Source organism: Rhipicephalus sanguineus, chromosome 4, assembly GCF_013339695.2.
Source record: "Rhipicephalus sanguineus isolate Rsan-2018 chromosome 4, BIME_Rsan_1.4, whole genome shotgun sequence".
In the NCBI taxonomy this organism is placed as follows: domain Eukaryota; kingdom Metazoa; phylum Arthropoda; class Arachnida; order Ixodida; family Ixodidae; genus Rhipicephalus; species Rhipicephalus sanguineus.
In genome coordinates this window covers 2,896,052-2,920,394 of record NC_051179.1, presented here as the reverse complement: position 1 = coordinate 2,920,394, position 24,343 = coordinate 2,896,052, and the positions used below count along the sequence as shown (strand labels likewise).

The window sequence follows — 24,343 nt, the reverse complement described above, 5'->3', positions numbered from 1 at the left end:
GTCGTGTAGTGCGGTCAGTCGACCTTGGATAATCGAGTGATGACACCGTGGGAGCACTGTTTAGAAGAGTGTCGCCGAATGACGGTGACCAGAGCTGGATATTGTTTGAGTGTTTCATGGAAGAGAAATATACGAGAAACGTTCGAAGAATTGTGGGCTGCACACGTCTGGTGAATATTCAAGGTCTTTAAGTGTTCTTGGATAGTTTCTAATGGATGAGAGTGCATTTGTAGCACGGTAAGTTTCCCGTTGTTTTAAACACCATCTAAGTGATGTTGTGAGTTGTAATTGATACCTGCTGAGTGTGGATGTTTGCGTGATGCTTGTACTGCCTTAACTGAGAATATATTTTGTTTGTGTTGTCAACTCTTGGCTCTACCTCTTCCTTTGGACCACTACCGGCATTTGTTGGCGCACTATAAGGACCTACATTTAAATTGTGTGTGCTTTCGTGGTGTGTTTCGGTGGGCCGATAAGTCAGCGCTTGGAACCTGCCCGGCAACTGCCTGTCCATTAACGGGATCAGTGATTGAGTGACACTTTTCATTTCAGTTGAGTCAAACGGGCAGCATTCATGGAGAGTACTGAGGCCCACTCTACAAAACATTGGTACTCCAGGGCAAACTGTTCACATATGTGGGGTAATCGGCAGTTCTAATAACGACTTCAATATTCAACCTGTAATGTGCAATCAGGCCTTATCTACGGCCTGATTGGAGTAAGTGTCGGGCGTACAAACGCCGCTGTCGAAGCGCTTCTCCGTGAACAGCTGGACCGGTGTGGTGGCGCCAGAACGGGCGCAAGGAGAACTAGGCCCCGGACGTCGTTTCGGTGCCACGCAGCAGGCCGCACCTGTTTTTTTTTTTTTTTATGTAGCGGCCGTGCTTGTACCTACTTGAGGTGCTTTTTTCACGGCCGTTTCTTTTTAAAGACTTGGTTAAAAAGCACATCAACGTGACCAGTAAGACCATCTCATCAAAGAGCCATGTCAATCTCTTCAGTTGTAGCAAGGCTGCTAAATGCAGCTTCATTAAATCCACAGCCACCATTAAAGCTGCAGTTAGAAAAGTCCTGCTCGATAATATAAGTCAGCTGCTCATACACTTGCCATCCGCCGAGTTACACATCTTAATATTCATTATTTGTTGCACAACAACATCCCAGATGTTGTTCAGATGCAGCCTTTTTCTTACGTGAAAAGCGGCTGCTGCCGATTCCTCGTGATGGCAACCATAAACGGGTGCCCAAGCAAGTGGTACTGTCCGTCACAAGCACCTAGCAGCGCGGTGGCCTGAATTCTCGCTGCTCTCTCACAAGCTGCCATATCAAGATTTGTGGCTGCCACTGCATGCACAGATCCCGCTCGTCGTGAAAACTTTTGTTTCAGCAGAGGTCGGTGCAACCACTGATGCCTGTTGCCATTTTCCGATTTGGTAAAATGGCAAATCGGTTCCACCTCATTGCAAATACTGCGATTAATACTGGCTCTGGATTACAATGGCATGCCTCATGCAGTACATCGACAAGTTAGCAGGTCATTAAACTGCGCTACATCATACCTTGTTCAGGGCATAAAGTTTTCAGCAGGATAGAAAGTTGGGCTAGTTGGTACGTATGCATTATAGAAGCAGCACTAAAAGACGTAGACGTAGAATAAACAAGCAGCGCTCGTCCTGTGTGCTTGTTTATTCTTCGTCTACGTCTTTTAGCGCTGCTTCTATAATGCATAAAGTTTTGTAGGCTGCATCTGTTCAGCTGTGGGCATCAAAAACAAACGAGCGCGCTGCATGGCTTACTCTGTGGAGCATGAAACGGTGGTCATGACAAACAGAAGGGTCCTTCCTTCTTTTCCAGGGAACCATGCTTTCAGTGAGAGAATGCCCCGTGCCTGATTAATCCCTCAATGTGAAGTGTGCAGTGCCACCACAATGCAAAGAAATGAAAAGAGAGCACACCTCAAATGATCTTGCCCACAAGAGGAAGGGGCTGCTACAATTGACTTTAATAAAAATGCTGGCCGACATCCAGCGCATAGCCAAGTTTTGCTATGAGGCCTGGTAATGCTGCGTCTACCTACGTACTGCGCCAACCCACAATAATATTACTATGGCAATAAGGGTCTTAAAGTTGCGATGTTCGCCTGCCTAGTGTCCGTTATGTTGAAGGGACGAACAAGGCATATCATTCTAAAGAGACAGGGCGTGCAAACACGGGCACAAGAAAGAAGTCGGGGCACCACAAACACTGACTAACAACTGAAGATACGCACAACGGCGGAAAGGAAAGAAGGCACGAAAACTTATCTGCGCATGCCCATGCAATAGGTGAACCTATCAATCCGGCATGCGTGGGGGTCTACGTGGAAGATAACTGTTAAGGCATTTGATTTCATCTTTGTGCAAGTTAACCGACGGTTGGCTCACGCATGCACTACCACTATTCCCGATATGCCATGCTTCAATCATATGCCATGCTTCAATCGATATGCCATGCTTCACGCCGTGAAAACAACATTAATGCCGTATCTACTTCCTAGTAGGCTGCCAATAAGCTAGGTAAGATTTGTGCAGCTGTGCAGAGGAAGAATGAGCGAGTAAAAGACAAGAAGCGGACCAATATTTGTTTCTTAAAACACACCAACAAATTCACTGATTGCCGTACATGTGTGGTGTACAAGGTCCCATTCAGCTGCGGCCGCTTCGACGTAGGACAGACGGGCCGCTGCATTAACCAGAGATTATTAGAACATAGAAGATCACTAACCGGAGGCTCACCTTCTAATCTATCGTTACATTGTCGAGATTGTAAGTGCACGCCAAAATTCGATGAATGCGCAGTGTTGTACCGACATAGGAATGAAGAAACGCGCCTGATGATTGAAGCATGGCATATCGAGAATAGTGGTAGCGCATGCGTGAGCCAACTGTCAATTAACTTGCATAAAGATGAAATCAAATGCCTTAACAGTTATCTTCCACGTAGACCGCCACGCGTGCCGGATTGATAGGTTCGCCTGTTGCATAAGCATGCGCAGATAAGTTTTCGTGCCTTCTTTCTTTTCAGCCGTTGTGCATCTGTTCAGTTGTTAGTCGGCATTTGTGGTGTTCTGACTTCTTTCTTGTGTCCGTGTTTGCACGCCCTGTCTTTTTAGAATGAATACTTACCAACTAGCTCAGCTCTCTGTTATTCTAAGGCATATCAGCTACTTCTTAAGGGTTCTCTTTCCACTATGTTTGACTTTTTCTCTCACTATGACTGTATCACTCTGTTTTCATAGTTCTTTCTGCTCTTTTTGAGAAAAAGCAAAGTTCAGTACTGTAGCTAAAAGTGCATATTTTTCTACTCCTTGTGCTGCCTCTGAAAATAAATACTCACCCTGTGTGTTCCCATCCATAATACAGTGAGTAATATTAGCAACCATCAACAGCTGTGCAACACAAACCAACAGCGGCAACACTGGTTAGTCACCCTTGGAAGGCCCACATGCAATTCATTTACCTGGTTATGCGCCTCTTATCTAGAAAGCTCGGAGAGCCTTTGCGACGCGGAATGGAGGGACTACGAGCGTACGACCTCGAGCGAGATGACCTCGAGCAAGACCTGCATGTGAAAAGGGCGGCATCATGCGAGACTGGAAGCAGTTAGTAAGGGGTTAGTACGAAAACAGCTTAGATTGCAAAAAACATGCTCATGCAAAGGTGACAATTGTGCCTTCACACAATGCACTTTTGTCGTTGTGAACCGCGACGAACATGTATACTTACGACAGCTGTACAATGAGTGGGTTACCACACCGTCAGTATGAGACAGCCTTCCATTACAGCCATGCAGTTATGTTAACTTGAACTGTGCATACTTTGTTACAGCACACTTGAAAGTTATGTCATATCCTTTCTTTACCTTGGAAGCAGCATAAATTAAACCTCATTTATATGACTTTCTCAGGAGCACATGAAAATGTTGTTCCCTAAACAAATACTTTGTCCACATTTTTCACACACAAGTTCCTTCCCGACCCGACAGAATTCTGTCAAAGTTTCACCTTTAAAGCATACAGTGATGCATCACACAGTCGCAAGAAGCTTTAAGTACAACAGGTTTCCATTAATACAATGCTGGTCAATTTGATGTCGACAAAACGTCTCAGTCACTTTCGTTATTTCAATCCTGAAATCAGCCTGTGGTGGACATTTCTGACTTGGCCGGTCACCGCAAATGACCCTATTGTGGTTCCACTCATAAGAGTGCACACGGGGAGAAGGGGGTAGGAATGGCACTCGAGGCTGGTTGTCAAGAAATGGGTGTTTATTAACCCAAGATGCAGAACAGTGCTGCGACAATCACGAGATTACGGGCCGTACAGGGTACCTCCGCCTATCGAGTATATCTGCCTGCGGTGCTACGGCACCATGTGCACCACTCGTTGCAGGCCGGAGAGTATCTGCCAGCGGTGACCAAGCGCCAGCCAGAAGCGAGCCTGTCACTGGTGGCCAGGTGTGGCACAGAGATGCAAGATAGCGTGCCGTGCGACACGCGGTGCCCAGACGTCTGGAGAGGCAAGCACGGCTTTCACCACACCTTGGCAACGAAAGCTTCCTGGGCACCGCCATAATATGCATGACCCCCAAAAAATCCACTGCCGAGGCTGTCACGTCAGCTTTTGTGCTCCCGTCCAGAAAGGAGGTGACCCTTCTCTCCGTTGAAAAGGTTTATCGTAGCCACGGCCGCCATGTTGCCGTTTCACGGCAGACGGATCCTAGTGATGAGCCGCGCGGGACAGGCGCAATGCGCCGGCTGGGGAACTTTCGAATCCCACAACCCATGTCAGACCTGTCGCATCACAATTTAACCCTTCGAATTTTCTCGCCATATGCGACCTCAATTTTTTTTATTGCCGATTTAAATTATTCAGGTGAACCTATTACAGAAAAACAAATTGTCATACCTTTTTAAAGGGTGACCATAAGTGACAAAAAGATCGTTAGTGGTGTTACATACACATGGCTCACTCATGAGTAACAGCAAAATAAATTGTTAAAAAACTGTGCGTTGCAATAAACGGCTGCAGTTGACATACAAAACTAAGTGGCGTCAAGTGGAAACACGGAGGGAGAAAAGTCCCTTTTGATCCAGTCAGCATTGTCTCACCGCTTTTGAAATGTCGCTCATTCATCAACATCCCGAGTCTCAACTCGTATGTCAGGCTGACATTTACTGAATCATATTCTGAATCACCGCTAGAATCACTAGCAGCAGAGAAACCAGCACGCACTTCCCATGCTTCAGCTTAAAACTTAAATGCTTAGCTCTCCTTCCTTTGTCGTTATTGTGAGCTCTGGGTGCCGAGACGTCAGCACATCGTTCTTTCCCCCTGCGGCCACGTCTTTTATTCAACTAGCGCCATCACTGTCATCAGTGTATTCTTTGTCCACTGTAGGCCTTTCTTTGTGGAGCCCATTTCAAGATTATTTAAGCACAAGCACACGGCACATTCACACACCCACACATTTGGGCGTCAAACACGAGCAGCACTCTGTGCATGTGCCCAATTTAGCCCATGTTAAATGAGCCAATTCCGTTTTGTACCAGCTAACTTGATTTCACCACCCCGTAAAGCTCCCTGCTACCCTAGGCTAAGTTGGCATTTCTGGGCATTCATTCCGTCGTTCAAACTGACCGCTAATGTCTGCCCCATCAGTTACGTGACGTGCCCAGGTCTGCTTCTTTCGCATAAAGGGCTCCTAAACCACCTAGAGGTTGACATTTAATTGGGGTGTTGCAGTTGTGCTCGAGACTGCAACAAACATGTAGCCACGAGAATGTTTCGAAATGGTGCCGAGGCGTGTTGATCGAAAGACGACCCTGGCTCCTCTGCGCTCCGATTGTCAGCTGCTTTCGGTGTGCGCCGAGCAACACAAGGAAGAGCAGGCAAACAGGTTCTTGGGCAGCAGCATCTGCAATGTTGGCAGACGCTGAGAAGACAAGGTCTGCTGCTGATGACAATGAAGATGTTTCCTTGTGACGCCATGATGATCGTTGGGAGAGGATGATGGAAAGGAGCACGAGATTTCACAGTGAAGCTGTTTTTGTCTACCTTGTGCCATTGTAGTAGTACAGTCGATCCCGGATATATCGAACTTGGATATATCAAATTATTGGCTACATCGAACAGTTGAGAAATCCCCTTGAATTTCCCATGCAAAAGTATGGGGCTGGTGAGCACATATTGGGGGCGAGGAGTTACGGAGTCGCCCTCTATCGGGCGCGCCTCGATTGCGTGCTACGCAGTACACTTGCTTTAAAAACGTCGGCCTCTATTTGTTTTTTGTTTTCGTTGTGTTCCAAGGTGCCAAGGTTCTCAAAGGAAAAGTTTTCGAGTTTCTTTATGCTGTCTATGCAAGCACGCTTCCTTCTTGCATGGAAATGAGCCATGTGCAATATATTATGTGTGCATTTTGTTGTTCTAGTCGTTGTTTGTAGCCACCGCTTACGCTGACATACGTGTAGGGTGGCCAGGACACCCTCAAGCTGATTGATCAGCTTTTTTTCCCCTGGTCTCCCACAACATTATTGTTGTAAATCAATCAATCAATCAATAAACAAATAAATACCGCCGGCGCGCTCCCCATAGGTTTTGCTGTCGGCGCTCTACAACACCTCGCGGAAGCCCTCCAGGACATTTCTGTAAGCACTTACGAAACGAAATGTGTTCTTTACTGTCAAAACAATAATTTTCGACTAACAGAAAGCACAATATAGTTTACAGTCGCTGTTTCTTTGCAGAAAACCGAGCACCCGTTTCACACGGTCACCGCGTGGAGACCCCTGTACCGGCTTCTTGCGTGAAAGCTAGTCGTTCGCTGAGTGCAAACTATGTGAAATATCCCGCTAGAGTAGACTGCCTGCATAACCAAACGGAGCATAATGGATAGAAACCTCAAGCCAGCGATCGCACGGGTTCGCGGCGACTGACGGTGCTTCTGCATGTATGTTCGTACTCATGGTTTTGCTTTTGCTACGGCCGCGTTTTGGCACCGTGCTGTGAACTTTGGGCTGCGAAATATGAGAATTTGTGAGTACACAAGCAAATGCTGTTGCGCGGACACTACTAGAGCAGTTCAATAGCAATTTCGTTACAACTACGACTTCGGTGCGCCTATGACAACTTTGTGATGTGCCGTCCCGATGATTCAATGTTCTTTGTTTTTGTTTTTCGGTCTAAATTCGTGTACGTTTCAATTTTGTTTGACAAGTTGTCTCGCACTGCATATTCATCGGTCTTCTCAGCGAGCAACTGCCACTGCTTCCGTTCCCCAATTCAGTGCGTTCATTTCGCTTGATGCTCACACAAAGCGTGGGCAAATGTGATGGCTTTTTTAATATGCGCCTTAATTATCGTTCCCTTTGCAATTCAGTGAACTTGCCGCTCTCTGTGATCAACAAATACGTAGACGAAAGCTTCAACACTACAAGTTCAAGCATGTAGTAGCATGCAAGGAAAATAAAGAAAATACAGTAATGTTAGCCGGTCTTGTTCTGCAAACGTCGGCTGTAAACTAGGACCCACATGAACTTGAAATAGCGGTGAAAGAAAGAGAAGTTATTCCAGCAACCAGCAGCCGCAAAACAGGGTAACAACAACGCGTAAAGAGTAAAAGGCAAAATTTTAATGCGTAGCGCTTGGCGAGTACCCCAGCAATTTTGTAAGCAGTGTCGTGTCTAATACAAACTGCCCAGCATCTTTCCCACATAAATAAATAAGGCTCCAAGAAAATACATAGGGTCGCAGAGGCCCAACTTAAGTTTCGGAGTGGCACAAACAAGTTTGGGCTTTTCAGCACAGTGTTTCCGTCAGGAGAAAGCGAGGTTGACTGAAAAAATGTTATTGCCAACATACATGCAGCACACATCAGCCACAGCATTTGACTCGTTCGTTATGTACATCCACCAGCAAACGCCGTGTAGCTTATGAAGGTGAAAGCCTTAGATGCCTCATCAAACGGGAAGACTGACCGTCGGTGTCCCATGTCGGCGGCGTCAAGACGAGTGTTGCAAAAAATAATCGTCACGTGAAGACGTCATCACGTCATCATGACGTCACAGATCGCCAAGCTTTGCAACGTCGTTATGACGTCACACAGCGTGACGTGACATGATGACGTACCCACACGGCATGGTCGCTTTGCATTGTCTCCATGATCGGTGGGCCGATCACAGAGGCAATACAAAACGTCGACGTCGAAAGGCCTTATCAAACGGGAAGATTAACCGTCGGCGTCTCGCGTCGGCGGCGTCAACACAAGTGATGCAAAAAGTAATCGTCGTGTGATGACGTCACCATAGGACGTCACATATCGCCAAAATTTGTAACGTAATTATGACGTCGCCATGCCGTCACATAACGTGACGTCACATGATGACGTATTCACACGGCATGGTTGCTTTGCACAGCCTCCGTGATCGGCCCACCCATCACGGAGGCTGTGCAAAACCACGTTGGGTGCAGGACACCTTTAGAGAAGGGGGCGCGGGAGAATCAATACATCGACTAACAAGAAGATGGCTTTCGCCTTCCAGTCATCTTTGGCGAATGCATAAGGGACCCTGTGAGTATTTTTTTTAATTCAACGTATTTAAACAATGACTTGCGTATCTGCAGCCGATCTTGTGGACGTTTAGCACGGGTCCTACGATCAAGAAGTCGCACGGGAAGGTTCTGATATGGCATCGCACCTGGTAAAAAGTAGCGCCTTTTCTATCGTGTCGCAGATAACTGTCTGCTACTCACCGAACATCGCAGGCCCGACGCAGTAGCGAAAGTGTTCGTCGCGGAAGTGCTTGGTGCACACACGAATCGTAGCCGATGGCTGCCTTGCCAGTTCTTGGTTTCACAACCCACGCTTCACGCAATTTCTTGTCCCGCGGGTACCGGTGCAGGCTGACACTGAGCTCCGTTGCGTAAGCCCGGCACTGCGGCACCAAGCGGTATTCGCAACTTTCAGCTACGGTGGCGCCGCCACACAGCAACCGGTGAAAAGCGCGTTCCGGTGATAGAACGAAACTTGCCTGGCGACAACGTGCGGGCTGTGCTTCGTCGTCGGTGTGTCCTGCAACTTGTTGTGCATGTGGCCAGTGAATTACGATGGATTTTGTTGATGCAACATTGTGCAAGCTTTGCGGTTCAGTGATGGGTAAACAGCACAAGAGAAATCGCGTGTACTGCGTGCCAAAATGCTCAAACCGTATACTGTAAAGGCGACGTAAACGTGGCTGGTTTTCCCTTGGACCGGCGGCAGAAAAGACAATGGGATATCCACGTGCGCATCGGGAAGATTGTCATACGAGAAAATGATGGTTTCCATCGTGCTTCTGAAATCGGCTAAATTTTGGGACACAACTGAATTCCTCGGATATTACGTGCCAATACCACAATACGATTATCGGACGCGCTGTAGTGAGGAGCTCCGGATGAATTTCGACCACCTGGGGTTCTTCAATGTGCTCCTAAATCTAAGCACGCAGGTCATCTTTAGCATTTTTCCTCCATCGAAATGTGGCCGCTGTGGACGGGAATCGAACCCACGTGAACATGCATCGCAACACCTTACGTGCTGCGCTACCACGGTCCTGGGAGACAGCAGGCGAGTGCTCTTTTCTTTTTTTTGCTTAAGTTAGAAGACGACGGTTAATAAATCTATGCCTTCGCGAGCGAAAGCCACATCAAAAAAGCCTGCGGCAACTGACACCGGCGAGCGGCGGCTAGGCAGACGACGCTGCCGTCCGCAATCGAGCACGAGTACGCCGTAGAGTGAGCGAATTTTGCTAACACGATTGATATTGTACTGTTATGTCAGGCGTCGACATACTCAATCCATTTTCTCGACACCCTCAATATTAAGAGCAGAGGTGCAAGCGAAGCAAGCCGGTTAAGTAAGACGGCCTGCAGTGTCGCTGCTTATCTGCGAATGCATCGCAGGTGCCTTCGCGTCGTGGTTCCCGATCTCACGAGTGGTGTGGACGCCTGTGCTTTTTTTTATTATAGTGCCACACTGGAAGCACCGCATTACTGAATTACGAATTAGTTTGCATGATAAAATAATTGTAGCACATCTTTTTCATGCCACCGATAGCGGCGATACCGGCAAATACTTGGGCATCTGATGATGGGAGTGGTAAGAAACCGAGCAGCAGAACGACGTTGCCTGTCTCCCGTGATGCTGCCACTATGGCTATACGGCCGTGCGATCGCCGGACCGGGCGGATGAGAAAAATCTGCCGAGTTTAACGCACGCCGGACGCCCGATCCGGCGACCCCGTATGGCGAAACATCCCCATTCCGGCTGCTACACAAGCGCGTAGGACGTCAAATCGGATGCAAAATCATGCCGTGTATCTCGCAGTTTATGCTTTCAAGTGTGAGCCACTCCATGCATGGGAAGTTCAACGCAGTGGAAAATTATCCTAGCCGGCAAGCGGCAGCAACCAGTGACAACACATGCGGTGATCACTCCGTGTGTACGGGTGATCACCGCCATAGAGTTTCCTAAAATGACCTAGAGGGAACTCTGGCGCTGCGATCGTTCAGCCACCATGGGAATGATGGGTAGTACACGGATTTGCCTAGTCTTCGTGCTTGTGGGCTTCGAACGCACTTGTGGCTTTGTTTATTGCTATGTTTTGGTTTTATTTCAGATAAAAGAATGAGTCGTTGTGAACTTCGTGTCCAGATTTGAATCGGTGAGCCTAAAGAAGTTAAAGTGGTGAAGTGAAACTGCTGATTTTTGCTGAACTTCGTTATGCGACAAAGCGGATGCAGGCGACGCGGAGCCAAACGGAGCCAAAAGAACCAAGTTTAGACAAATCCGTGACAAACCCACGATTCCCATGCTGGCTGAAGCGCGATGCATTGCAGCTCCCATAGACACTAGCACCAGAGTTCCCTCTAGTAAGTATTGTAGGAAACTCTATGATCACCGCATCGACAGCCATATTGGATTTCTTGTGACGCCCCCTATAGTTGCTGAAAGTTGCGAATAGCACCATGTTCGTCGCCTTCTGCTACTCTATTACAACGGTTTCAGTTGAATAAAAAATACGAGAAAACTTGCACATTTGAAGAGGCAGCAGCGCAGGTGGAACTCGTTTTCAAAGCACGCGGCAGTGCTCCACAAGCAGCCGACGCGGCCACTGAGACCACGTGATCCTGCCAAGCACATCACGCCGACGGTGGCGCCGGCGTTTCCAGTGGTGGGCCTCGCGCCCAATATCAAACTTCCATCCGGCACAGCGAAACATCCGCTATATCGAACGCTGCACCACGCCGAAGCCCAGAAAGTGCCTTTTTCCTAACAAATATTGATCCTTTTAGGGCACGTTCTAACAAGTTCCGATCCCTCAGCGCGTGCAGCTGACAAAAGGGCGGTGTTATTCCATTGCGTTGATCTAGTTCGTTGCGCAGCGCTTGTCAGTGCACTGGTATATTTGATGCGCGTTTTAACGCGCGGGCTTTTTCGAAGAGGCTGATTGCCAAGGGCACCAAAATGAGAACGCGAAGTGACTCAGCAGCCTCGTCGTAATTCCCTTCCGTCTTTGTTTGCGCATGATCGTACGGGGGCCAGAAAAAAACGGATACTCACCTGCAGTGTCCCCGCATGCCGCGATATTACTAATTTTTTAGTAACAATAAAAGTAAATAAATGTGAACCACGCACCAAAAGCGAAAATTTTTCTGTTGCAGATTTGTTTACACCAATCTAGTTAGGCCTAGGAACGTTTGAAATGGGAAGCGATTTTAAGAACTACGACAAGTTATCCGTAATACTCGATCGTCGAAGCTACCTGAAGGCAAGCGAAGCCATTGTACACAGTCGTTTGCTACGAAACAAGTGGGCCCGTCCACATCAACACTAACTTCAGTTCGAAGCGGGAGCGCAAAACCGCCGCCATGTTTTACGGACTTACGCCTCCTCTAGAAAGGTGCCTGCCGCGTGAGCCAAAAACCTCCCGCCCTACCCTTTCCCTGCTTCACCGTTTCTAATAGGGCAGTAGCTGGCGATCCTTGACCATGCCAGCCCCACAATAGGGCAGTCCGTGATGCCATCTCTCGACAAGCGACCACAATTCAAGGCAGGACGGCTACAATGGGATAGCCAGCGACGCCGCAGGCACCTTCCTAGAGGAGGCGTTGACCACGCATACACAGTAACGCTAAATCTGAAAAATAGCGTGCGTATGCTAAACGCTACGGGTCGTTTAGCATACTGCGCATGCGCATTTTGATCCCGCTATTCTGCTAAACTATAAACTGTCTAGGTAGTTTTAGAATAGTGCACTCTAAGTTAGTGGTCCTTGCGGTCGCCCACTATATTTCCATCACTTAACGGGGGCCCTCAAGAGGATAGCGTACGAGGCATGCGCAGTGGCGACACGCTAACGCAAAGCTTTGCGTATGCTATTCTGAAACTGTCTAGTAGACAGTTATTGTTTAGCGTTAGCGTAATAGCGGGGGTTAAGGGAATAGCGTTAGCGTGCCGCGAACGTTCATTGCGGACAGCGCGTATTAGTTTAGCGGATAGCGTTTACGTGCCCAAGCTGTTACGGTGGCATCACCTAGCGGAGGGTGAATGCGTTAAAAAAAGTGAAAAGAAAAGAACTGAGAATGGTCACCTGTATTCCGCACGCGCCAATGACTATTTTTACTAACAATAAAAGTAAATTAACTATGAACCACACGTACCAAAAGTGAAAATTTTGATGCTGCAGATTTGTTTACACCGATCTTCTAGTTAGGCCTAGGACGTGTTCGAAATGGAAAGCGAAAAACTACGCTAAGTTGCCTGTAATACTCGGTCGTCAAAACTACATGAAGGCAAGCGAAGCCACTTTTCACAGTCGTTTGCTACGAAAGAAGTGTATCCGTCCACATCAACGCTAAAATTCAGTTCGAAGTGGGCACCCAAAACCGCCACCATGTTTTACATACACAACGTTAACCAGGCAAATACGGTAACGCTAAATCTGAAAAATAGTGTGCATACGCTAAACGGAACAAGTCGTTTAGTGTACTGCGCATTTCGGTCGCGCTATTCCGCTAAGCCCGCTAAACTATAACTGTCACCACTAAACTACCGCGCTACAGAGCTTGCATCGGCGTTCAGCGTTGTGGCCGAAGGTGCTGAATTTGCTTAATTGGAAAGCTTTAATTATATTGATGATGACAATGAACTTGACGGTGTGCAAGAAGTAAGACAAGTTTACGGACTATTTTCATGGAAAATAAAATGCGGTAACGTGCAAAAGAAGAAGTTGTCGCCTTGTTTTTTAGCATATGTGAGCGAATCGTCATGTTCGCGCTTTTTATGATTCCTGAAGACTGTGTAGAAGTCTGCAGTGCTTTAATTAAACCCTTAAATGCGCATATTTTATGTTTAGAATTATCGCTATATCGAACTATTTCGCGGTCCCCTTCAAGTTCAATACATCCAGGTTCGACTGTAGGAGCATAGAGAAAGGGGGGACACTCAGCAAAAAATTCCAATGAGAAAGTTGCAGATCAGTTTCTAAAATATCCGATTAGAAAGCCTCGAACTTTCTATCTATTAACTATTAGTATTTTTCTGCTTACTACAGATGACCTCAAAATACAAAAAAATACGTGACATGCCCGCTTACGTGCCAGTGAGCACCATTATTCTAGTGCTCGCTAATGTTCTGCATGCAGACGACCATAGCAGTTGCTCGGTTGTGCTGCCTGGTCAGGGCAGCGATGATGGTGGTGGCTGTGTGACAAACACGTTTTACTAGCGGCAATACATGCGATAACCGCTGTGTCTGCTTATCGCTGTCATGAACCGGCGCTAGGGAAGCATTTCTTTTGTACGCGGAACGTTGGAGAGCACTAGAATCATGGCGCACCTCAGCGTGCTAGCCTGTGCCTAGGTATTACCACCAGTTCCCCATCAACAGCGATGGTCTTCGCGACTATAAAGAACACGTCAAGGTGTCAATAGCAGAATCACAGAAAGACACTTTGGTTGGACCAGCCTGGAGTCTCGGTAGGTGTGTGCTTTAGTGAGAAAAACCACATTGGTGGAAAGGAGAGGCGATGTGCCGCAATTTGAAAAAAGTCTCGAGGTTTTCCGGGCCAGACCAAGAACCTTTTTGGCTAAAAGCGCTCAGTTACTGCATGAAACGTCAAAAAAAGTTTACTTAGGTGCAGTTGGCACAACATATACTGAGATTGGTGCAGACAAGCTGGACTGTAGCAAAATGGCGCAAATGGACCACCAGTGAGTAGCTGATAACTGGACACTAAACAAAAACTTATGATGCAGCCTCCTCAGAATGCAGCACTATTTACTGTATATACTCGAATGTGACGAGAGTTTTCCGGATTTTTGCTACCTAAAGTCGACCCTCGCGATACAATCAAAGACCGAAATAACTTCTTCCTGGACGCAATGAAAGGTCACCCCTCGCGTTACAATCGAGTAAATATGGTAAGTCTAGCTCATGGAGGCCACGGGAAGCTTGCCTTCGTGCACCGTGTAGCTACATTCATACCCTGGTGTGCAAGGCCTATTCCACAGCAGAACAAAGGTCTCTTTCTCCACAGTTTGCCCCATGTCGTGCAACTGAGAACGGCATTTCCAATCCCTCGGTACTCATTACGTTGCTGCAGTCAGCCCAGGTGTATTTCATTCGCCTAAAGGTCAGCAAACACTGCCAATCAGTAGTCAAAGCTTTTGTGCACATGTGAGAGAAATATTATAGTTCTGTGCACGGCAGCTAGAAATGGCTGGCTCTTCTCTTGGCAAATTGCACCATTGTTGGGCCTGATTGAGTCATTGGAGGGAAGGATATGGCTACTGGCTGGTTCGACGATCGCAAGAAAATTCTCAGTGATGGCACACGTTGCGGCAGCATACAATGTGACCTTGAGCAGGCTTGTCATTACGAAAGAATAGAGGAAGCGCTTAATTTAAGTTGAGCGAAAAAACTAAAGAAGATCTGCATGGCAATCAATTTGTGAGGAGTGCCCTTCCCAGAGGATTCTTGGAGCTCACGGAGGCTCATCGCATTCGAAAGAAAGACCGCAACAGTGGCGCGTCTGCTGTGCTTCAGAGCAAGGAAAATTAGTTATAATCTTGATCTTCCATACTTGACAACTGCTCTGTGACTGTAAAGTGCAGTGCACCTACGTGTATCAATGTTAGGAACCTTTTCCAATAAAGATTAGTGGTGAGCAGTGCTTATCCTGTGTATTCTGCAGTTCTTATCCTGTGTAAACTGTGTTCTTCCTGCACTGTTCCATATTTTTGAGCATGAACCAACTATCCCAGCCACCGAGAAGGATGATAGCCCACAGCCTGAACATGCGATGAGCCACGCACTAAAGTGCCTCCACAGCCACCTCAGCTGCGCCTTCCAAGACCCATTTGTGAACCAGGCAAGAAGAGCCAAGTCAGCCCTACACCACCCATCAATCTTTCATGCGGTGATGCAGGTTTTTCACAATAATGGTGGCTGAATACAGGTTCCATCCAACCCCGAGAAACCAAAGGCAGGCACCCATCATCGCTTCATTCGGGCATCCTTTGCGAACCCGAGTTTCTTTCCAACTCAACCAATAGGGGCAGGGGCATAGCCATAAATTACTATTATTTTTTAATGGGGAGGAGTAAGCACTCTTATTTTCAGTCACTGCAGCTGACATTTAGCACATAGTTGCAGTGCAGCATGAGTACCGTTCATGTTCTGTCACGTTGTTGCCCACCCCTTCCTCACAAACTTCTATACAGCTCAGCTTTCTGAAAGAAACTCGTTCTCCTACTTACCTTGCAAATGAGTGCAGATGCACACACAAAAGATTTAGCAGAAACCCCATTCTCGTGTATTTATTTGAATATATCTTTACTGTTTAGTGTACACACACACAAATTACTACACATGCTTATACCATTAAAAATAGACGGTGGGGCACGTGCCACCGTCGGACCATAGCGTGCAGCTGAAAGCAAACCACGAGAACTAGGAATCCTTGAATCCAAGTGCTGAAGATTTGTGCTCACCCAGTAGAGCTGTTTAGGGTCTCCTTACACACTCCAAGAAGATAAAATGCAACGACAATCTACCTCGCGTGCTTCTCTTGTGTTATAGCCATTGTCCCAGCACTTCCTTGTCACAAGCAGCATGCATGCTGTAAGCGTGACACTGCAAACTCAACAGGAAAGTGGCAGGCACAGAGTTTCCAAGAAGGACGATTATTGTTGCGTGGCAAAAATGCTCTTTCTTCCTCAGAGTGCAGCTGTATAACCTGCAAAGCACCTGGACTTGGTGACGATGCTCATGGGACTGTGTGGCAGATAAATTCGAGACATGCCTTGCTCATCATCGAATGTCACTAAATTAAAACAAACAAAACTAGACTGATTATGCTGTGGATGTCGGTCCTGTCTAACTATAGTTAAACCTGGATACAACAAAATTGACAATTTCCCGAAAAAATGTTTTACGAACAGAATTTCATTATATGCAGTTTCAACATGAAAATTCGGAAAAGAAAGGTACAGATTAACAAAAGGGGAACTCAAGGCAGAGCTCGCCCAAAACATTTTCACATTATTTTGCTCGGTTGCTTGTTGGTGAGAGATGGCGTTAGTAGGACATCAATACAACGCTGCTAAGTCATCGTCTAGCCGTGACCTCCGATATTGGCTCTGGCAACGCAACGGCGCATTTCCGGAAATAATCGCGGAGGCCACGGTCTTGCGAATCTGCGGCGCATGACGGCAAAGTGCGCGACGAGTTGACCTCCGAAGATCCGTCGTCGTGTTGGCGCCACCGCTGTTTCGCGCTCCGCCGTCGTCGATGCAACCGCAGAAGATGCATGCGGCTCCTGCTCGTGCCAAAACGACAGAATTCGGGGCAATATCTCTGGTTGTCGGTGGCGAAAATTCGCTATATCAAAGGTGTCTCCCGCTGCCACTCTGTTACATATTGCAAATGCATGTGCTTCTATGGAGTAACGGGGGGGAATAGAAAAACTAGGTAATATCGAGGAATTTGTCGTATGGAGGTTCGTTATAGGCAGGTTTAACTGTACCACACCCTTTGTCAATTTTTGTGTCTGTCTGGAAAATGAGTCAGCAACTGCAAATGTCTACAGCTTGTCAAACACTGTGCACTACATCATGCTTTCCATTAATTTCTTAATCGGGAGGAATCACCGAGATTAAACTGTACATGAGAATGAAAATGTTCAGTGCCTCGTAAGTAGTGACGGTCCCTACAATGACCTAAAAAGAAACGAGTGACTATGCTCACCTTGAGCTGTGCGAGTAGCTCCTGCTGCTGTAGGAGCGGTCCCGCGAGCGACTCCGTTCAGGGGTCGGGGATCTGCTGATTGTGCAAAGGGAAAACATGAATGCCACTTCATCTCTTTTCGACATAATCAAGCAACGATGAGAGGCAATGAAAGCAAACAACACTTCTGAAGCCGTGTGCATGGTTGCACAACATTGGAACCAAAAACCTCGTCAATAGCCTACATCACATCCTGCTCACGCTGGTAGGGTGGCTAGAAGGGGAGGTGTGCTGAGCGCGGCGGCCAGCCATAGGAGAAGGTGGTCCTCTTTCGCGTGATCGCCGCTAGGGCACAACGTAGCGCTGCCGTCTGGGGCGCCGTCAGCGTTTCCGCGGAGAGAGGCTAATCCGGCTGTCAACGCCTGGCCGGCGGTTTGTAGCTGTATAGTTTGCTGCGAATTGTTGGCGTGTGCTGTTGATTCATGAGTGCTGTGTGCTGGCAAAGATGCCGTCTACCTCAAAGAAAACAACTCAGCGTTGGTGCTTCGCGCCAGGGTGTGATTCCGGCTACAGATCTTGTTGGGAAAAAGTGTCCCTTTTCCGTGCACCGACTTGCCAAGAACTGTTCTTGAAGTGGGCACGCGCCATTCCGAAGGCTGAAAAAGCGCTTTAAGAGAATTCTGCTGTTTGCGCAAAGCATTTGCGCAAACAGCGGAGTGAATGACAAATGTCAAAGAAATGAATGACAAAAAAGTCAAAAGAAGAAAGCCTTGTGTGATGTGAGGCAAGTCGTGAAAACGATCAAGTGCATTCTGTTGTACACAATAAAGTTTCTTTATTTAGTAACATGTTGCATTTATTTATTTGGCTTCTGAATTGAGCCTCAAAAGACTACAGAACGTTGTATTACCATGTATGCCATGGTTTAATCCTGATTTGGTTGGCACAAATCAAGTTATCTGCTTTCGCACGTAATGAGGCGCACGAATAAAATGATCAGAGTGCATTGGAGCATAATTAAGCCCCCAGGGCCGTAACTAAGGGGTGGGGGGGAGGTTTAGGGGGTTCTAACACCACCCTAAATTTTTTCTTGCTTTATTTATTTCTTTATTTATCATAGTACCCACAGCGCCCAAGGGTATATTACAGTCCACTCTTGTGAATTCCAGACGCGCTCAAGCACCGCCATCTTGGACTGATAACGTTGCAGTTTTGCATCCGTATCAAATAAACAAACAGTGCTACGGTGAACTCGCACCCATGAAAATGCTCTGGCCGGTGCATTCAACGTTTCATGACCATAATCATTTCATATTACAACGTAGAAAACCGGCAAAACAATCGCCTATCAGCCCAAGATGGCGGCGCCCATGAATCGAAAGTAAAATCGTGAGATTTTTCTGAAAACTTTTCGGGTGACACTAAAATACTTGCACACCTTCACAGCGACCACCAGTTGCCAAAGTTAGCCATTCTACACAGGGCCGTACCCAGGAATTTTTTTCGGGGGGTGTTTGTGCAGTGGTGTAGGCAGAAATCTGCTTCAGGGGGGCACAGCCTTGATCCGACATGGGATCCAGGCAGGTAAGTGTGGTCGAGTGTCATTCTGTGGGCTGTATCCCAGGGGAGAAAATATTTTTTTTGGGGGGGGGGGGGGCACGGGCCCGGTGTGCCCCCCCCCCGGCTACGCCACTGTGTTCGTGTGCAAAACGACTAACTGGTGGTCGCTGTGAAGGCGTGCAAGTATTTTATTGTCACTCGAAAAGTTAAAGCATGAAAAAATTTCGGGGGGTGTCAGAATCCCCTCAATCCCCCCCTTAGTTACGGCCCTGGTTTTACACACAAACACCCCCCGAAAAAAATTCCTGGGTACGGCCCTGTAAGCCCCGCTCTCCCAGTAGTAGTGCTTCAATATAGCTTTCCAAGAGGCCTGCTTGCTTTCCGTCGGAACAAAACTCGGCTCTGTACGCCGTATTTCAAACCCGCGTGATAACAGTAGCGCAATACAAGCTGTGCTCTGACTAAGGAACTGCATTATCAGCTAAAGTTTTATATAATTTGGTAACGCATTTCCACTGAAGCGTTCTCCCTGCCGAGAACAGAGAACGGCTACGTTCGCTGACGGCGCCCCCGACGACAGCGCCGCCCCACGGCATTCACGCGAATGGCGGCCAACTTTTGCCGCCCGGTCATCACACCTCCCCTTCTAGCCACCCTAACGCTGGTTCACTGCAAGTGACTGCTAGCCACTCTACAGAGAAACCATGTGTGATACCTAAAAATAAAGACAGTACTTCTCAGGATGACTGCGAGACATTAAACATGCTCAATTGTTAACAGGTGTCGGATGATTATTTGCCCATTACACACACTGCTGAGTGATGGCAGTGGGCTACAATGCAGCGGGCAGTGGTCAAGAACTGGAGCCACGTTGTGGCACTGAAAGTGATCGTAGCATGCAAGAGGAGGCTCACTGGATCAACGTTCGAGGGCACAATCACTAATTGGCCCAAGACAACAATGGTGTCTACAGCCGTCTCGTCAACATTCCTCAAGTGAGACTCACCGAAGTAGACTCACAGCAGATTTCCAATCTGTGTTCGCTCATTTGACAACAAAATGCTCACAAAAGCCCATTCTTTTGCTGTCACCACCAGCTTTGCTAGCTGTGGGATTCAACAGTATAGACACGAAAGCCTCGGCCAGACGGTGCTGCTGCACCTCGCTAAAAGCACCCCCTTTTGAGAAAATTGCAGTCGGTCGTCACACACAGCACTCCACTGGTTGTTTGTCAAAACAGCCTCTTCTCCACCCTCTCCCCCTCCTTTGTTTGGATTGGAGCATACACACACAAGCACTGCGGATATCAGTTAAAGCCTTGAGGAAGTCCATTTGTCGAAACATTGGCACCAGCCCCGTTTACAATTTGACTGTTGCATCACGCGTGCACAAAGGTGCCATGTGTACAATATCAGCCACAAATACAGCCCAAAAGGCATTTTAATTGAATTCTGAAGTCCGTGAAAGTGCCGAGTCGGAAATAAAAGCAAAAAGCCGTGATGTCATCGAGCGGTGCTGTCTTTTAAACAACGTACATCACAGGTTCTGGCCGGGTTGCCAGAGGCGTGTACGAGACGGACAATGCTGATGGCGACACTCGAGACCTACAAAATAACATTGCAACGATTTACCCACTTACTGACTCTGTGTAAAGCATTAGAAGTGAGATAATTAGCAACTCACGGTATTCTCATTGCTTTTTTTTATGACAAGAACAGCAATGCGACGGAGAAAACAGAAAAAAAAAATTATTATATTTTGACAAAACGCCATAAGATGTCGCGACTGGCTCTGCGGCTGCTGATACTGCTGCAGCCGTCAACAGCTCCGGAAACCAGGTATCCGCAAACGTTAGGAAGTCTACAGACAAACTTAAGCTCTCTACTGCCGGGATCGTATGGCGTAGTGGACAGATAACTGCTTCGGCGTTCGGACGTGCGTACATGGGATTGGTATGCCTTGAGAACGCAGCGTTGCCCAATCTAAATACGAGTCAGTAAAGCGTACATCACGTCACTTGCATGTTACACATAAACACGGTTACAGAGCTCCAATGTTGTGATTTTACTGCTTCCTTCGTCACTTATCAACCTGCTACTTTACAAATGATCGAAGTGAAAATGTCTCAGCAGGTCTAAATGTCATGGCTGCTCCAAGCCTCATGGAAAACGTTGCCTCAGTTGAATGACGAGAACAAAATGGCAGCCACCGGCGAGATTCGCTAAGTGAATCGAGCTTTTCTGACTGATTTTTACACTTCTCCCAGCTCTTTCGTCCATCGCCGCACTAGATAAGCAACGTTGTTTGACGATTGAGGAAACGAGCACTCGCAACACTCAACACAGCCGACGAAACAGCAGCGCTGACAACATGGCAGAAGTTGGCCAGTGACGTCACGGGATATCGCGGTCACCTGATAGTAGATATTTGTTAACGAGTAGGCCGACAATCTCACCGGGCCACCGAGTGCTCTTTCAAGCCGAACCTGCCTCCGGTCGTAATATACGAGCATGTAATTAAATATTCGTCTCACGCTGGGGCAAATGAGTTTTGTTGCTGCTATTAACCCCTTGAGGGTTTCCGCCGTACATGTACGGCAGAAGCTGCCTGGTACCAAAGGGTTTTCGTTGTACATGTACGGCATAGCGTTTATTTTTAAAACGCGCGCCTTTTTCGATCGTTTCTCTTGCTTGGTACTGTGCTGCCACACTTCGGGAATACGTGGAACTTTTTTCATGCGCCGATGTCTCTCCGTTGTATTTTTTTTTTTTGCTTCCCAAAACGGCGCGCCGGTTATCGCTTGCCCATCTGAGCGCGTTCGCGGTGCAGCTGGTTTAAAGTGCGCGCCTTTTTCGATCATTTCTCTTGCCTTGCATGTGCTGCCACGCTTCGGGAATACAAAGAATTTTTTTCATGCGCCGATCTCTCTCCAGTGTTGCTTTTTTTGTGCTTCGCAAAACAGCGCGCCGCGTGCCGGCTATCGCTTGCGTAACCGAGCGCGCCCGCGGCGCGGTTGGTTTCAAATGCGCGCAATATTCGATCATTTGTCTTGCTTGGAATGTGCTGCCACGCTTCGGGAATACGTGGGAGTTTTTTCTAGGTGCCGTTATCTCTCAGTCTTTTTTTTTGCTTTCCAAAGAGGCGCGGCAGCTTTCAGTTGCGCATCAGAACGCGCGCACGTGGTCCGGCAGTTTTAGGTTTCGTCTTCCTGGTGGTTTTCGCTTCTTGCGCCCGCAAAGCTGATGGCTGTTTGGTTTCTAATCTCTCAGAGGGTGATCACTTGTTACTCTCTCCTTTATTGCTCCCCGGGGTGCGATTATATCTGTTTCTGTGCGGCGCTAAATTACACAAATGACGCCGCCGTGATTGCATTTCCTGTTTTGGGGTCTTGGAAAAACTAACTACGTCTTGTTGGCGATAAGACGAAGGATTGCTGTAGCTTTTTCACTCGTTCTGCTTTCCGAATGGGCGCACAACCATACAGTTTTCTTCCGTGCGCTCACTGATGCAGTTCGCTTACGCTATGGAAGCGCACGCCGGTTGCTCTGCTGCCGATGAGCCGAGCAGCGATTCTTCCCATGCGGACTATTCCCCAAGTGCCGAATCAGAATCTGATTCATTGGATTTCAGTTTGTCAGACAAGGATTTTTTTGACGAGTTCAGACCCCGATGACGATCAAGAAGCGACGTCTGAAAGGCTTGCGCGGCGAGCCATGCTTCAAAGACTATCACACGCTGAAAAGTTTTTAGTGTTCGAGCACGAACAAAGACTGGAAAAGTACTCTGGTGTACTAATTTCTGTATGTCTGTGAGCTATGTTTAATACAATGCATAATTTTTATTTATAGAAAACTTATAAAAAAGTTTTTTTTTACGATTTTGCTTGATTTTACTACGAATAAACCATGTGTATGTAACAACAAAATAATTTTTGTCACTTTACAGTCACGAAAAAAAATTTTAGACAAATTTTTCTTAAATAGACTAGTGTGAATAATTTATTTCAGCAATAAAAAAAATTACACATTTTTGAACTGGACTTTGCGAAAAAGTTCGACCCTCAAGGGTTAACAAGTCAGTAGCCACTGATTAAGAACAGAAAACAGCGGTTCACAAATTTTCTGTCACCACTCCTGAGCGAAGCTGTTTAAGCCAGCCATAATTTGTGCCGCCTATCAGGTATGTGCCACAAAAATTGGGTGAATCCCACAACTCACCACTGGTCCACTAAAAATAAAGAACGCAAGAGTTAGCCCAACAAATGGGTATGTGGCACAGAAATTTGGTAAATCCCACCACTCACCACTGGTCCACTGAAAAAGAAGGCAACAGTTAGCCCAACACTAGGGAATGGGAAAGGCAACGGCGGCTGCGAGGAGACCCCAAAGCGATGGAAGGCCTACGCCAACGATGACCTGCCCCTTGATTTATGAGAGGTGCAAACACTTGGTTTCAACGCGAGTTTCTGTCTGTGGAGTTTGGACATCCGTGTCGCGTCTGTGACTGTCTGTGGTTTAACTCAAACCTCTCTGCGCTGAGAATCAACGCAGAAACAACCTAGCATCACCCAGCTAAAGCCTAGCAATGACTTAGAAGCAACCCAGTAACAACACTCATCACCCAGCTAAGGCCTAGAAACAACCTAGAAGCAACCAGACTGGTTTTCAGAATCGTGCAACTTTGCTGTGTCAAGCCTTGCGCGGCTTAGTGTCACCACTCATGCCCTCATGCTGTGCGTGCATTTTCCCAAGTTGCTTGTTTGCTGTGCATTCTCGTCCACCTGGGACATAGTCGGTGCAATAAGTAGAGAAGAGAGATGCCCCACCTCCTCTCCCCCGAATAAAGCTGAGCCGAGCCTCCTCAAACCACCACTATTCTCCTATGCTGAGCAGTACTGTGTGGGCTATTTCGTGCTGCTCAAGCTCCAAACGCTTGCTCTCACTTGCTGTCAACTGGCCTACTGCAACAAGTGTCAATATGGCAACAATATAGTGCCACACCTCCACGAGAAGTGGTGGTCCAACCAGTTTAGGCTCTGGGGCAATTTTTAGAGCTCGCAAGAAGACGCTTTGGAGTGGAAGGAACTGATGGCGAATTCCATTGGGAGATCCGGAGTGGCCGCCGAAATCCTGGAGCGAGCACTCGGATTGTACCAAGCCAAATCTGCCAGTGCAACACGTGAATGCTCCGCGTGAGGTCGCTCCAGAAGTTGTTTATGCATACGTCACGTAAATTGGCTCCGGGAACTATTTCTGCTTCCGCTCTGTGCGTTTCCATGGGTCGCCGCTGCAAAGCGCGCATTTCGACCCCGCAGTGGTGTAAAGCAGGCGTGCCATTTTCTTGTGTTGCGCTGACAAATATGGACGAGCACATGAAAATCTCTTCTTCGATGTAGCCGATGATCTTCGGGCGTGCGCACAGCGGGTCAGGGAACATTTCTTTAAGCATCATTTCGTAGAGCACGTACGGTTCGTCGTCA

At 47.5% G+C, this 24,343-nt stretch overlaps 1 protein-coding gene across 14 annotated transcripts in view; it reads right to left on the bottom strand.

The window, feature by feature from the left end:
* LOC119389290 (serine/arginine repetitive matrix protein 2) overlaps nucleotides 1-24,343 on the bottom strand; it is a 351,568-nt gene that overhangs the window by 73,975 nt on the left and 253,250 nt on the right. For 6 of the 14 annotated variants that reach the window (XM_037656491.2, XM_037656493.2, XM_049414382.1 and 3 more), the window contains 2 exons: nucleotides 17,326-17,400; nucleotides 3,499-3,600 (listed from right to left, as the gene is read on the bottom strand). In XM_037656491.2, the coding sequence (XP_037512419.1) occupies nucleotides 3,499-3,600; nucleotides 17,326-17,400 (177 nt within the window). The remainder of the gene's footprint in view (nucleotides 1-3,498; nucleotides 3,601-17,325; nucleotides 17,401-24,343) is intronic. The other 8 variants (XM_037656492.2, XM_037656494.2, XM_037656496.2 and 5 more) reach the window with 3 other exon arrangements.